The following is a 16,848-nucleotide window of genomic DNA, read 5'->3' on the forward strand; positions in this document are numbered from 1 at the left end:
CGATGCTTGTTTAGAAGGCCACAAGACACGATGGGCCAAACAGCCTCCTTCTGCACCATAACAATTCGGTGATTCTATGAAGTATCTTCCATTGCAAAAGAAAACAATTCATTGAAAATAAATTGAGCATGGATGTGCAGAATGGCTTAAATGGTCGTGCCTATTGATTTAGTGCAGTATCAAACAGAATTGTGTACTACAGTTGATGTAATAACCACTTGATGCCTTTCCTTTTTACCTGGCTCTCTTTTGAGAAGAGAAGGTCAGGTATTCAGTGGCTTTCATTGAAAACTTGGATGTGTGCCCTGTTCACCCAAGGTTTTCCTGTTGACTAAAATAGAATGGGGGAGTCAGAGGCTGGGGAGCACAGACGAGGAAAAGTTAGACCTTTGGATCATTATGAAACAGCTTTTGTTTTACATGAAGTCCATTCGTTGAAATAAGAATAGAACTTAACCATGGGGTCTAGGTTACCTCAAGAGTATTCCTGCTACCTCGCAAAAGCAGCCAGCATAATTAAGGACCCCACACACCCCAGACATTCTCTTTTCCACCTTCTTCTGTCGGGAAAAACATACAAATGTCTAACTAACTCAAGAACAGCTTCTTCCCTGTTGTCTTCAGACTTCTGAATGGACCTACTAAGTTGAGTTTTCTCTACACCCTAGATATGATTATAATACTACGTTCTGCACCCTCTCCTTTCCTTCTTTATGAACGCTATGTTTTGTCTGTAACGTACAAGAAACAATATCTTTCACTGTATACTCATACATGCGACAATAATAAATCAAATCAAATCAAATCAAAACCAAAAGAGTAGAAATCTTGCATTATCCTGCATAGCAGTTTGACCTGTTACCAGCAAGTGGCCAAACGTGGAGTTCAGGTTATCCTGAGAGATTGCAAGTGCAGTCAGTAATATAAACTGAGGCTTCTGGCTGCATTATCCCCTGGGCAGCTACCTGAGTTAAGCCAGTGGCTGTGGATGAACAATATCCCCAGGTTGCAATCACGTGTCAACAAATACGGACTTACGGGGGATTGACGCACTGTCGACTACGGAAGCGCACTCCACCACCACAGGTCCTCGAGCAGGATCCAAACTTTGTCCAGGAACTCCAGCTTCCGTCCTGACTGTAGGACTGGTCTGAGGTTTTCCAAATGCAGTGACCTTTGAAACACCACTGAAAAGCAGAAGCAATTAAACCAACCTCAGGGCTTGATGCTATTGGCTGCAGATTTACAGGGCTTGATGTGACAGGGGTGTATTTTGGATATCTGGTAGCAGAGAACAGCACCGCCTGTTTACGTCCTCAATAATTCTCCATCCATTAATTTCATTAGTTGGAAAAGAGTTAAGGCCACAGTTTGGATGAGCTGTCTTTCGTGTCCTAGGCTCCTATCATAAAGACTCCGTATAACAGAAGAGAAAACTGCTAAACATAGAATAGAATCACAAAATCCCTACAGTGCAGAGAGAGGCCATTTTGCCTATTGGGCCTGCACTGACAACAATCCCACCCAGGCCCTATCCCTGTAACCCCGCAAATTTACCCTGCTAATCCCCCAACATACACATCTTTGGACACTAAAGGGCAACTTAGCATGGCCAATTCACCCAACCTTTACATCTTTGGGAGGAAACCGGAGCACCCAGAGGAAACCCACACAGACAGGTGGAGAACGTGCAAACTCCACAAAGACAGTGACTCATGGCTGGAATTGAACCCAGGTCACTGCAGCATGAGGCACCACTGCTAACCACTGTGCCACCATGCCATCCCACTGTGCCACCATGTTGCCCCACTGTGCCACCCATTACTCATCAAGATGGGGCTTGCAACAAATTTATACCCTCGCCATCTCTTTTTAATCTGTAGAGTGATCTTTTACCTTTCCAGGTGCACATTCTGTTCCATCTAGCGGTGGGCCCTTCTTGGTTTTGCAGAAATAGGGGTTATCAGGATGGCTACACCACAATTGCTTGCAGGGATCAAAGGTTCGGAACTGCAGTAAAGACAAACAAAGCTTTAGACAGATAGTGAGATAGAGATAGATAGTTATCCTGGATTATGAGAATCAATTGCGCATACTAACAGATGAAAACAATGCAGGTAAGAAGACCATAAGAAGTCTCACAACACCAGGTTAAAGTCCAACAGGTTTATTTGGTAGCAAATGCCACTAGCTTTTGGGGCTTTGCCCCTTCATCAGGTGAATGGGGATCACTGATCACTGAGGGTCATCAGATCTCCCCACTCACCTGACGAAGGGGCAAAGCTAGTGGTGTTTGCTACAAATAAACCTGTTGGACTTTAACCTGGTGTTGTGAGACTTCTTACTGTGTTTACCCCAGTCCAACGCCAACATCTCCACATCAGATAAAAAGACCAACAGCTCAAGCATGTCAGCCTCAAACAATTGGGATAACTGGCTATCTTAAGCCACAATGGTTCTACTCATTGTTCATATTACCCCCTGGGAGAGGTAAAATAAAAACATCAAAGAGACAAGGCTAGTCTGAAGAGAGTGGAGGGGGAGGAGGTGGATGCTGTAAATTTGGGAAATGCTTTTTCCATCTGCTGAAGGCAACCTGAATGAATTCCAGGAGACCACAGTGACAAAGTGGTAGATCACCCCACGTTGCACCTTCCTTTTGTACAGGATAATTATCAGCTGGAATTCATCCAGTTCCCTTTTGAAAACTTGCAGTGAATCAGGACTCACTGTACAAAGTAGCAACTGTTCCTGAGGACAAAGAACCCCCGCCAAAAAAGAAAAGCCTATGGCATCTATCCAGGTTCCTCACTTACATGCACGGCATAGAGTCATACAGCCAGAGAAAGCCTTTGGCCCATCAAGTCTGCTGACAATAACTACTACTAAAGGCGTGCTAATCCCACCCATTTTCCTGCACTTGTCCCAGATGCTTGAATGCTATGATATTTCAAGTGCTCATCTAAATATTTTTTCAAAGGTTGTAAGGTTTTCAGCCTCCACTACCTTCCCAGGCTGCGCATTCCAGATTCCCAACACCCTCCGAGTGAAAAAGTTTTTTCTTAAATCCCCGAGTCTTTAAAGTTTATTTATTAGTGTCACAAGTAGACTTACACTGACACTGCAATGAAGTTACTGTGAAAATCCCCTCGTTGCCACGCTCCAGCACCTGTTTGGGTACACTGAGAGAGAATTTAGCATGGCCAATGCACCTAACCAGCACGTCTTTCAGGCCGTGGGAGGAAACCAGAGCATCTGGAGGAAACTCACGCAGACAAGGGGAGAATGTGCTGACTCCACAGACAGTGACCCAAGCTGGGAATCGAGTCTGGGTCCCTGGTGCTGTGAGGCAGCAGCGCTATCCACTGTGCCACCATGCCCCTTATCCTAAAACCATGCTCCCTCGTGATTGACCCTGTCAACCAATGGGAACAGTTGCTCCCTACTCATCCTGTCTATACCCCTCATAATCTTATACACCTCAATCATGTCTCCCCTCAGCCTTCTCTGCTCTAGAGAAAACAATCCAAGCTTATCTCGTCTCTCCTTGTAGCTCAAATGCTCTATCCCTGGTAAAACTCCTCTGTACCCCCTTTGGTGCAATCACACCCTTCCTATGGTGAGGTGACCAAGACTGCACACAGTACTCCAGTTATGGCCTAACCAACTCTCTGTACAACTCCAACACAACCTCCCAGCTCTTCAATTCTATGCCATGACTGATAAAAGCAAGTGTCCCATAAGCCGTCTTAACTCTCTTATTCATGTGCTCTTCTGCCTTCAGGGATCTGTGGATAATGTCCCCAGTTCTAACTAACTAATTCAAATCAGTTTTTTTAATTCATTCATGGGACATGGGCGTCGCTGGAATTCCCTAGTTGCCCTTGGATAGAGAATTGAGAATCAATCATATTGCTGTGGCTCTGGAGTCACATGTAGGTCAGACCAGATAAGGAAGGTAGATTCCCTTCCCTAAAGGACATTAGTGAACCAGATGGTCTTTTTTTCTGACAATCGACAACGGTTTCATGATCATCAGTAGATTCTTAATTCCAGATATCTTTTATTGAATTCAAATTCCACCATCTGCCGCAGCGGGATTCAAACCCAGGTCCCCAGAACATTAGGTGAGTTTCTGGATTAAGGGTCTAACAATAATACCACTAGGCCATTGCCTCCCAAATTGTCTACTCAAAATGACAAATCAAATCTCCCTGAGTCCACACTTCTTTCAAAAAAAAAGGTAGAAAGACCAATTTGATGATATTATCTTGATAATTCAGGCTTTTTAAGATCGACACCACCTAGAGCCATTCCTCCAAACATTATCAAGGCCTCAATGTCACCACCCCACTCTGAGAGGACCAACACTGGACACAGCATTGTCCATCTTACAAACCAGATGTGCACGTATCAGCATCAAACAGGAACAGAACAGAATCTGAACTGTGCACTAACTGCCTCCAGGAAAGAGCTCGACCAAAAATCAGTTCATTGTTTTCTTTCCATAAGAAGTTTCAAATGAAATTATAAACAAAAAGACCAGGAGATGAGCAATAAGGCCACGAAGTGAAACAATACTCACAGCTGTACACATCTTGTATCCGACTCCAAAATCAAAACGGCACTGCTCGTCCATGGAATAGTCAATTCCTGGAAGCTCTGGCAATTTTGGCCACTTGTGTTCAAATGGGTCATCCAGCAGGCAGTCATAGGAACTGGCACACATCAGGAGAGAGAAGTTAGGCTTACAAAGTTTTAAGTCATGTCAGATTTTACTTGGCTTTAAATAATTAATTTTTGGATCAAAGGAAATTACCTATTTGTTGTGTGGAAGAGTTGCCCAGCATATTGGAATGATGGGGTGTAGTGGATTCAATGCCTGCCCTAGACTCACTGCCCCGCAATGTTCTGGTATGGACAAGATGGGCCAAATGGCTTCCTTCTGCGCTGTAACTTTTCTATGAGATATTTTAATCTCAGCTACAAAACTGATGGAAGTGGCGAATCTAAGAGGAAGACAAAATCCCTATTGCTTCATTCATGGGACATGGGCGTCGCTGGCTGCCCAACATTTATTGTGCATCCCTAGTTGCCCGAGACCAGTTGGGAGTCACATGTAGGTCAGACCAGGCGAGGGCAGTAGATTTCCTTCCCTAAAGGGCATTAGTGACCCAGATGGGTTTTTCTGACAATCGACAATGGTTTCATGGACATCAGTAGATTTTTAATTCCGGGTATTTTTTATTGAATTCAAATTCCACCACCTGCCGTGGCAGGATTCGAACCCAGGGCCCCAGAACATTAGCTGAGTTTCTAGATAAACCACAAAGCCATCGCCTCCCCTGCACTGATGCTGCACTTCACAGGACTCCAGATCTACCTTGGAGGATCAGGACTATCTATTTTGCTTTGCTGGTTTCAACCCACTGATGACGAGCCTTCTTCTTGTGTAGCCCCACTATCTGATTAAGAACGCCACAAGTTACCACAGGACATACAGCAAAACAGCTGAGGGAATTCAAATGATCCTGTCTGTGCTATTTCTTCACTAGAACGATCCAAAACTAATCTCAATGCCCTACAATTCCTGTTTTAAGTATTTATCCTCTCAGGCCTGGTCTCTGCATTAACCACTTACAGTGGCAAAGGAATCCAAGCTTATACAAGCTTCTACATAAATAACTTTCCACCTTGTTTAACTCTTTAATGAAATTCTTACATTGGCAACAAGAACAGAAAATGCTGGAAAATCTCAGCAGGTCTGACAGCATCTCTGGAGAGAGAATTAAATCATAGAATCCCTACTGTGCAGAAGGAGGCCATTCGGTCCATCGAACCTGCACCAACAACAATCCTGCCCAGGCTTATCCCTGTAATCCCATGGATTTACCTTGCTAATCCCCCTAACACTAAGGGGCAATTTAACATGGCTAACAATCTAACCTGCACACCTTTGCACTGTGGGAGGAAACTGGAGCCCCTGGAGTAAACCCACACAGACACAGGGAGAATGTGCAAACTCCACACAGACCATCATCCAAGACCAGAATTGAACTTGGGTCTCTGGTGCTGTTAGATAAAATGCTAACCGCTGTGCCACCGTGCCACCTGTTCAACAGCAACTGGAGATAGACTTCCACTGTTGACCCTCTCAAAAACCCTATGTAATTAAACACACTTCATTTAAATCTCCTCGTATCCCTCGCTACTTTAGTGGGAATAGTCAGTAGAAGGGACCCCCAGATACTGGCAGTGTTCCAGCACTTCCAGCAGTTGACTATTATCAGAAGCGGGGAGTTATATAAGGTTATCTGGGCTCCTCCAGCATTATATGTAATGTATATAAGGACAAAGCAGGCTATGCTTCCCCAGTGGGGGCTTGCTACTATACAAGAGTGTTAGTCTGACATGGGACAAAATCTCAGAATGTATGACACTGGCTCTTGTCTAACAAGGCTCTATTCTGATCAGGTTTGATCAGATAAATACAGAACAGAGCTGATACCCACTGCAAAGTTGCACAATAGCCAGAGGTCATAGAGTTAAAAACATCGACAAAAGACCTAAAGAGGGGATGAGTGGGAATATTTTCAATTGGAGAGTTGTCAGAGTTGTTCTATCTGAAGAGACAGTCATGATGTGGAGATGCCAGCGTTGGGCTGGGGTGGGCACAGTAAGAACACCAGGTTAAAATCCAACAGGGTTATTTAGAATCACGAGTTTTCGGAGCACTCACTCACCTGATGAAGGAGCAGCACTCCAAAAGCTCATGATTCCAAATAAACCTGCTGGACTTTAACCTGACGTTGTGAGACTTCTTACTGAAGCAACAGTGGAAGCTGACTGCATTAACAATTGTGAAAGAAAGGTAGAAAGGTAATTGAGGGTGAGGAATTTACAGGGTTACAGGCACTAAATATTAATGTGGAGTAAGCATGACGGCATGGAGGTTGTGTGGCTCAGTGGGTTAGTGATCCTACCTCTGAGCCAGGAGCTCCTGGTTCGAGTCCCACCCCAGGACTCGATGGCCAAAGAAGTTGTGCTCATAACGCGGCCTAACAGGAATAGTGTCAACCTGAAAATTCCTTCCAAATACACTAACGGCCGGTGGTAAGAGCGGGAGAGATTCCTGGTCAGCCATGCCTGATGTGAAGTAGGGTCCCCTCAAGCTAAAAGCCCCCTGGTGACAGACTAGCGACCTGTTCCGGGAATGACTAGCTATGGAAACAGTTAAAAGTCTGCCTTAGGGCACCACTAGGTGTGGGAAGAGGATTGGAATGGAAACATGGATGTTCTACCAAAGAATTAGTACAGGCATTGCAGGCCAAATAGCCTTCTTTTGTCTGCAAGTTCCTTCAATTCTATTTGTGACTGTAATCTCACTGAATTTGCTTCATAAACCTACAGCAAGATCAAGTGTTATAAATCATGTTGTGTCGTACCTCTTGTGCATTATCTAAACATGACGGATCCACTTACACACTTGTGACAAATAATTTTTCAAATGCACATTCACATTAAGGAGCCTCATCCATTCACTGCAAGCGTTGGGAATTTCAACTTAACAACGAATGTAAAATAGCAGTAAGCTGTCCATGAGCAGGATTGAAAAATTACTCATTACAGTTGAACTAAAATCCCTCAAAAACCTCAAGGGCGGCACGGTGGCACAGTGGTTAACACTACTGCTTCACAGCACCAGGGACCCAGGTTCAATTCTGGCCGTGGGTGACTGCCTGTATGGAGTATGCACATTCTCCCCGTGTCTGCATGGGTTTCCTCTGGGTGCTCCGGTTTCCTCCCACAGTCCAAAGATGTGCAAGTTAGGTGGATTGGCCATACTAAATCGTCCTTCAGTGTTCAAAGATGTGCAGGTTAGATGGATTGGCAATGCTAAATTGTCCCTTAGTGCCCCAAGGTTAGGGAAATAAGCTGGGTAAATATGTGGGGTCACGGGGATAGTGCCTTGGTAAGACACTGTGTTGGAGAATCAATGCAGACTCAATACACCAAATGATCTCCATCTGCACTGTAGGGATTCTATGATACCTGTAGAATAAGATATGCTTCTACTGAACTGTAAACAACAAGTTGTATTTTAAGATTATTATGTAGTCGGTAACCCGACTACATAAGAGTAACCCAGCAATTTTTTCATATTTTGATTCATGTCACAAATACACATTTGTTTGAGTAAAATGTGGAACCAGAGCACAGAATTTCACAGGTAATTATGATATGAAAATATAAGGACCTACTGTATGTATCGACTGAGTTCCTGTTTGCTGCAGCGAGACCAGTGATAGCGGTGGAATGCTGCCTGTACCAGAGGTGCCATGATGCTGCCCATACTTGTCTCGTCAGCACAGCGGTTACCTTGCCCATCATGCTCCATTCCTAAACTGTTAACAAGCACATGTCAATCATTTTGCAAATCCATTCAGTCATCGAAGATGTAATAACCTGAACCTGGGCACAGGCATTATTTATTGCATTAAAGTAGGGACCGTAAAACTAACTTCACCGATACAAACACAATTTTCAACAGCTTTAACCAGGGGAAGCCGGATAAAAATCTGACTAGGCACTTGCAGCACCTTTCTCATGTTTCCCACAGAAAAAAGAGTCAGGGTGGGCGGCACGGTGGTGAACCCTGCTGCCTCACAGCCACCAGAAACCCAGGTTTGATTCCAGCCTTGAGTGACTGTCTGTGTGGAGTTTGCACATTCTTCTGGTGTCTGCGTGGGTTTCCTCCAGGTGCTCCAGTTTCTTCTCTCAGTGCAAAGTTGTGCGGGTTAGGTGGATAGGCCATGGTAAATTGCTCCTTAGTGTCCAAAGATGTGTAGGTTAGGTTGATCAGCCAAACTAAATTGTCCCTTAGTGTCCAAAAATATGCGGGTTAGATTGATTGGCCTTGCTAAATTGCCCTTTGGTGTCAGACACATTAGCAGGGCATTAACATGAGGCTACCAGGATAGGGCCTGGATAGGATTGTGGTCGATGCAGACTCGATGGGCCAAATGGCCTCTTTCTGCACTGTAGGGATTCTATGAACAAGAAAATCTGACATTCTTCTCTCCATGGCCACTTTTTCATCAGTCACATCATTCTAGTCTTCCCATTTAATCAGCGCTATTTTCCATTCTACTACTTGTTGAATTTCGCTCCACCCACACCACACACTTGCGTCCATTCTGTGTTGGAATTCAGATGCAGCACATCATTCCCTACACTAAAATCATACTTTCCCGGTTTCTCACAATTTAATTGAAGACCTACGTTGTTAAATTTAATTTTCTCCATCTGTAATATTAATGGTCGATGATCCCTTATTCGTAAATCCGAAAGAAGGAACACACCCAAAAAAAACTTTCTTTGAACCTCATCAACCTCTGAGTCCCTGACCTGAGCCGACACAAACCTCACAGACCGTACCCGATCTTCAGAACAGGAAGTTCCTGACCCCAGCAGACACAAACCTTACTGAGGCAGGTATCAAGGAATCAGACACATTCAAAACAGGAGCAGGAAAAGGCTTGCTATGCCATTAAATAAGATTGCGGTCAAATATCTACATCAACTGCATTTTCCTGCCTTTTACCCATATTGTTTAGTTCCCAAAATCTCTATCGATCTCACTCTTGAATATATTCAATGACTGAGTTTCCACAGCCCTCCGGGTTAGAACATTCCAAAGATTCACAACCCTCTGAGGGAAGATATCTTTCCTCATCTCAGTCCTGAATGTATGATCCTTTATCCTGAGACTAAGACCCTCAGTTCTATAGCAGAAACAGCATCCCCTCGTCTAGCCTATCAATCCATTTAAGAACTCTATGACTGGAATTTTCCCATCCCACCCACTGCGGCAAGCATAATGGGCAGGCAGGGTTTTGGTGAACCATGCAAAGGTCCACTGACCTCAGGCAGGATTTTCCAGTTTTGGGGCGAGTGTGGCTGGAAAATCCTGTCCAATATGTTTCAAAGAGATCACATTTTATTCTTCTGAACTCCAAAGGAATATTGCCCCACTTTCCTCAATCTCTTCTCGTACCACCGAATCTCAATACCATCTACAAGATGCACAGCAACAATTCACCAAAGGTCCTTAGACAGCACCTTCCAAACCTACACTACTTCCATCTAGAAGGACAAGGGCAGCAGATACATGGGAACACCACCCCCTGCAAGTTCCCCTCCAAGCCACTCACCATCCTGACTTGGAAATATATTGTTGTTCCTTCACCGTCACTAGGTCAAAATCCTGGAATTTCTTCCCTAACTGCATTGTGGGTCAACCCACAGCACGTGGACTGCAGAGATTCAAGAAGGCGGCTCACCACCACCTTCTCAAGGGCAACTAGGGATGGGCAATAAATGCTGGCCAGCCAGCAATGCCTATGTCCCACGAATGAAAAAAAAAGACCTGTACCCTGTTTACAGGGATTAATCCTCATTGTAGCTTCTCTAAGGCCAGTACATCTTCCTTGGATAAGGAAACCAAGAATGTGAACCAAGGGTGGGCAAATGGAGTTAAGGTATAGCTAAACCACAAATGAGCTGAATGGTTGAAAATACTCAAGAAGCTGAATGGTTCACTCACCCCTGCACTGTGTTCCAATATACTGCTTTATCAATGAATGGAAGCATTTCTAATTGGGTCCAGTAGATGGTGCTCATACACAACCTGCACCATGAACACTGCAGTGTATGTTTGATGCCTACAACTCAAAATCAGTCTAAAAGCTCCTATGAAAATCTTACAAATAATTCCCACATTTTTGCAATACAGGGTATTACGGCGCATTTGCCTGTACTGGAAGCTACATATATTAATAAAAAGTGCCCTTTTTTTTGCAGACAGAAAGAACATGTACACACATTGAGCCTATTTCAGCTAAACAAAGTAAGTGATAACCATTCACTGGTCCATTCCACCACATCGTTACCAATCAGAGACAATTTCAATTTCAAACGATACTCGGTAGTTAACTGTCAGTCGCCACCAACATGTGCATTCTCCACACAACTCCTCTCCCAGAGTCCACTAGCCTACCAATCAGCATCATCTTCTCATAGGTATAAAGTAGTTGCTTACCACTGACACTGGGATTTTTGCGATTGTTTGGATGAGTGCAAGATAGAAAGCTTCAACAAAATCGCTGGAATTCCTGGCCGGCCACGGAATCGGAACGGGCGAGGGACGGACAACCGAAATGTCCGTTAACCTTGGACAGGAATTTCCAGTCTTGCTTGGGCGAGGCTGCAAAATCCCACCCAATGCGTCAAAGCAAACTCGCTGGGCTAAAGGGCTTCTTCTGCACTATATGTTTCTAAAATGCCTTCTTTCAGCAATATTCAAGCTCTGTACTATCGAATGACTATTTATATGGAGTTTGTCACAAAGTAAAGGAGGAAAACCTTCCATAATACGGTCTACTCTGAAATGCCAAGATTGTTGCCCTCACTCATACGTATCTCAAACAGGTAGATTACCATCAATGTTGTTATCGTATGAACGCATAAATCACTTGTACCAGAATTCCAAATGTAGTAAAGATGCTAACTCACTTTAAAATGGTTCAGAGGAATTTGGTCTGAGTGCTTTAAGCATGCATATGAGAACAGTACTCTCCGTAATTTCCAACCTTGCACATTGGTGAACTCCAGCACTGAGGCCGTCATGCTGCACTGACATTTTGTTTGACTGGATTGAAACAAAATCAAAGAACGATATCGTGCAAATATTGTTCTCAGGTTAGGTATCCTAGATGTTCCTTGTGGCTCGATTCAGAACAAAATCCAACAAAGAGCAGGCTGTGAACAAACACAAGTTTTTGCACTATGAGAATGGAGCGGCATGGTGGCACAATGGTTAGCACTGCTGCCTCACAGTGCCAGGGACCCAGGTTCGATTCCCAGTCTCGGGTCACTGTGCGGAGTCTGCACCTTCTCCCCGTGTCTGCACCTTCTCCCCGTGTCTGCATGGGTTTCCTCTGGGTGCTCCGGTTTCCTCCCACAGTCCAAAGATGTGCTGATTAGGTGCATTGGCCATGCTAAACTGTCCCTTAGAGTCTGGGAGGCGAGCAGGGTAATTACAGAAGATAGGGCCTGAGTATGATTGTTGCCAGTGCAGGCTCAATGGGCTGAATGGCCTCCTTCTGCACTACAGAAATTCTTATGATTCTATGACTCAGTAGCAAAACTCACTAAGGGATGAAACGGCATAATGGTGAATCTGAGCAAAATGAAAGCCTGGTACGTTTCTTTCCCTCACATCAAAAGAAAGAACAAGCAGAAGATAATGGAAATGTTTAACAGGTCAAGCACAATCTACTGATTTAATACTTCAGGTTTTCAACTTTTTATCGTCAGGAGGAACAAGGAAGCGATGAAAGGGACAAAGCTAACAATGAAAATTAATTCACAGTTATGCTTATGCAAGGTTGATTTTTGTCACAGTGAAACTTAGGATTACCAAGAGTGGCCTGGCTTCCTACTTGCCAATGTGACCATAACATGGTGTGATTTCCAGAATAAATTAGGGGATTTTGGGGCTAAAGGGATCAAGGGATATGTAGTTGGAGGAGAGGGGGCAGGGAGGAGGCAGGATCAGGATATTAGTACTAGCACTGCTACCGCACAGCGTCAAGGACCCGGGTTCAATTCCTGCTTGGGTCACTGTCTGCGCAGAGTCTACACATTCTCCCCGTGTCTGCGTGGGTTTCCTCCGGGTGCTCCGGTTTCCTCCCACAATCTGATAAATGTACTGATTAGGTGCATTGGCCATGCTGAATTCTCCGTCAGTGTACCTGAACAGGCAGGGCAGTGTAGGGGATTTTCACAGTAACTTCATTACAGTGTTAATGTAAGCCTACATGTGACAATAATAAATAAACTTCAAACTTAAATTTAATGATCAGCCATGATCATAGCGAATGTCGGAGCTGGCTCGAAGGGCCAAATGGCCTCCTCCTGCCCCTATTTTCTATGTTTCTACTGTAAGTACTGCCGCCCCAAATCTCCTGCTAATTTGATCAACAGCATTATTAGTGCAGAGAAGAGCAAGAGGAAGCTGGCTAAACTGTGATTGGAGCCAAAATAAGAAGTCACTTCAGAACGCCCAAACTGCCTGAATGAACAGGCCAGAGAAAGGCGCCTGACATGCGCCTATATGTAAACATTTCTCCTCAGGAGAAGAATTCCAATCGTATTAGACATGATTTAATCCCTGACGTGGCTGGGAGTGATAGCACATTATTTAATTCCATAACCTACTCACGGCAGAATAACACAATTGTGCTAAGCCAGTTTCAAATTGTCAATCAAATATGACTTCATCTCTCTTTCACTTGTGCCGGCGCTGACTCTCCCCCTCAAACTCTGCTCAATTTATTGACCAACATTGTCAGGGCTGCCTGTTTGCCCCTCTCGGTGTCTAGTTTGGTGGTATTTGTGCAGCGCACACTTACACATGACCAGTTTCGTGGGCGACAACAAACGCAGAGGAGAATCCATCTTCATGGTTGAGCGTACAGCTTCGGAGTGGATGGCACATGCCTGTCACTGGAGCATAACCTAAGCACAATACAGACCAGAGAACTCGTGAAAACACTGAAACTGCACAAATCCATTTCTCTCTCTCACACACACACACACACACACACACACACACACACACACACACACACACACACACACACACACACACACACACACACACACACAGTGGCAGATCGTTGGCTTATCAATCTCACAGCTGTGTAAATCCTTTGGAAGGCTCAAACCGTAAGCTAAAAGCATCAATATAAAATGTCTCCTTTGCCACAAGGCGGAAAACAGAACACTGCAGGTGTCAGGAATCTGAACTATAAAACAAAAAGCGTGGGGTACATTCAACAGGTCAGGCAGCATTTGTGGAGGCAGAAGCGGAATTAAGGGAAGGTAATGGTGCAATGGCAGTGTCGCTGGACTAGTAATCCATGGACCCAGGGTAATGCTCAGTGGTGAGCACTGCTGCCTCACAGTGCCAGGGGCCCGGGTTCAATTCCAGCTTTGGGTAACTTTCTGTGCGGAGATTGCACGTTCTCCCAGTGCCTGCGTGGGTTTCCTCTGGGTGTTCTGGTTTACTCCCACAGTCCAAAGATCTGCAGGCTAGGTAGATTGGTCATGCTAAATTGTCCCTTAATGTCAGAGGGATTAGCAAGGTAAATACGTGGGGTTACAGAGGTATGGCTTGGGTGGGATTGTTGTCAGTGCAGGCTTGATGGACCAAATGGCCTCCTTCTGTACTGCAGGGATTCTATGGCCTAGGTTCAAACCCACCCTCAGCAGTTAGTGAAAAATGACCTGCTGAACATTTCTCAATGTTTTCTATTCTTAAGTTCTTCTTTGCCATAGTTGGCTTACTTGAAAAATAATTTGACAAAATGTGCGAATAACTTTTGTTTTGCAGGGATAAGACATGTGTCGAGGTTAAATAAGAGTGCAGAAAAGATTTACGAGGATGCTACCAGAACTTGATGGTTTGAGTTATAAGGAGAGGCTGGATAGGCTGGGATTTTTTTCTCTGGAGCTTAGGAGGCTGAGGGGTGATCTTATAGAGGTCTGTAAAATAATGAGGGGCACAGATCAGCGAGACAGTCAACATCTTTTCCCAAAGGAAAACTAGAGGGCCAGAGGTAGTAGCAGAGGTCAGTTCAATTTTGTCTTTTAAAAAGCATTTCAGACATTTACATGGGTACAATGGGTAAAGAGGGATATGGGCCAAATGTGGGCAATTGGGATTAGTTTGCAGGTTTAAAAAAAGGGGGGCATGGACAAGTTGGGCCGAAGGGTCTGTTTCCATGCTGTAAACCTCTATGACTTTATAAATATCCTACAGCTGAGCACTGGTTTTCATAACGTTGTCATATCAGACTCAAGGTTCTAAAGCATTAAATCTAATTGTAACAGGAATTGATTCCTTTCATTTAAAAATAACCCATCTCTGTGCCTACACTGATTGCATCAGTATCAAATGGAAAGGAAGCCATGGCATTGATGAGTGACCTTATCATACAAGTGCTTAATGCACTTCCATTGAATTCCTCTCTGTACTTGTAATGGAGATATTGACTTGCTATTTTCTTTCTTAATTCAGACCCAGAGCTAAATGTCTCTCAATATTTAAGCTTTTACAGTGTCATACTGCTTCTTCAAATTTTAGATTGTCATGAGATTTAAATGACTAGGATACACAGAACCATATGAGAATAGGAGCAGCAGGAAGCCATTCAGTCCTTCGAGCCTGCTCCACCATTCATTATGATCATGGTTGATCATCCAACTCAATAGCTGATCTCACCTCCCCCCCGCCCAATTTCCTTTGATCCCCTTCGCCCCAAGTGCTATATCTAACTGCTTCATTAAAACATACAATGCTTTGGCCTCAACTGCTTTCTGTGGTAGTGAATTCCACAGGCTGACCACTCCGTGGGTGAAGAAATTTCTTTTCATCTCTATGTAGAAGGTTTACTCCATATCCCCATATTCCTAGAACAGAGTTGAGGAGGAACTTCTTCAGAAGAACAGAGTTGAAGAGGAACTTCTTCTCTCAGAGGGTAGTGAATCTTTGGAATTCTCCGCCCATTGAAGCAGTGGAAGCTACCTTGTTAAACATGTTTAAGTCACAGGTAGATAGATTTCTGATCAATAAGGGAATTATGGGTTATGGGGAACAGGCGGGTAAGTGGAACTGAACCACTATCAGATCAGCCATGATCTTATTGAATAGCGGGGCAGGTTCGAGGGGCTGAATGGCCTACTCCTGCTCCTATTTCATATGGTCTTATCCTCAGATTTGATTTATTGTCACATGTATTGGTATACAGTGAAAAGTATTGTTTCTTGCGCGCTATAAAGACAAACCATACCATTCATAGAGGACATATAAGATAATGAAGGGGATGGATAGGGTAGAGGTAGAGAGATTCTTCCCACTTAGAAAGGATAGCAGGACTAGAGGACACAGCCTCAAGATAAGGGGGGGACACTTCAGATCAGAGCTGAGGAGGAACTTCTTCACTCAAAGGGTGGTGAATCTCTGGAATTCTCTGCCTGTTGAAGTGGTGGAGGCTACCTTGCTAAATATATTTAAGTAACGGGTAGATAGGTTTTTGACAGACAAGGGAATTAAGGGTTATGGGGAGAGAGCGGGAAAGTGGAACTGATCCACTTCAGATCAGCCATGATCTTATTGAATGGCGGGGCAGGCTTGAAGGGTTAGATGGCCTACTCCTGCTGCTATTTCTTATGTTCTTATTGCAGAGGAAAGGAGAGGGTGCAGAATGTAGTGTTGCAGTCATAGCTAGGGTTAGATCGATTGCTAAGTTGTCCCTTACTGTTCAAAAATATGTAGGTTATTTCAATTGTTAACCTGTGGGGTTACATGGATATGGTGGGGGAGAGGGCCTGGTTAAGGTATTCTCTCAGAGAGTGGGTGCAGATGCGATGGGCTGAACGACCTCTTCTGCTCGTAGGGATTCTATGTTTTATGGTATTGATAAATTTTTCTGATATTGAAAGAAATGTTACTGAAGTGATGCAAATGATTAACGGTGCAAAAGATTCCTCTTTCACCTCGTGAAAAATTATCCAGGATGTGCTTCCTGTCAGATTTGTGGGTTAGGTGGATTGGCCACATTAAACTCCCCGAGTGTCCCAACATGTGCAGGTTCGGTGGAAATCAGAAACCAGATTCAGATTTTGAAATGAGTTAAAAACCTGATAATGAAATTTCAGCATGAAGTACAGTTACTGAAATTATGATACTGTTTAAATAATCTGTCTTCAAACAAGGGAACA

The 16,848-nt window shown here is 44.1% G+C and overlaps 1 protein-coding gene across 2 annotated transcripts in view; it reads right to left on the reverse strand.

Moving 5' to 3' along the window:
* adamts14 (ADAM metallopeptidase with thrombospondin type 1 motif, 14) overlaps positions 1 to 16,848 on the reverse strand; it is a 172,749-nt gene that overhangs the window by 31,784 nt on the left and 124,117 nt on the right. For both annotated transcript variants that reach the window (XM_080215609.1, XM_080215611.1), the window contains 5 exons: positions 13,476 to 13,581; positions 8,262 to 8,405; positions 4,586 to 4,718; positions 1,897 to 2,010; positions 1,039 to 1,187 (listed from right to left, as the gene is read on the reverse strand). In XM_080215609.1, coding sequence (XP_080071735.1) covers positions 1,039 to 1,187; positions 1,897 to 2,010; positions 4,586 to 4,718; positions 8,262 to 8,405; positions 13,476 to 13,581 — 646 coding nt within the window. The remainder of the gene's footprint in view (positions 1 to 1,038; positions 1,188 to 1,896; positions 2,011 to 4,585; positions 4,719 to 8,261; positions 8,406 to 13,475; positions 13,582 to 16,848) is intronic.

The sequence above is a fragment of the Carcharhinus amblyrhynchos genome, chromosome 31 (assembly GCF_965287045.1).
Source record: "Carcharhinus amblyrhynchos chromosome 31, sCarAmb.v2.hapA, whole genome shotgun sequence".
NCBI lineage: Eukaryota > Metazoa > Chordata > Chondrichthyes > Carcharhiniformes > Carcharhinidae > Carcharhinus > Carcharhinus amblyrhynchos.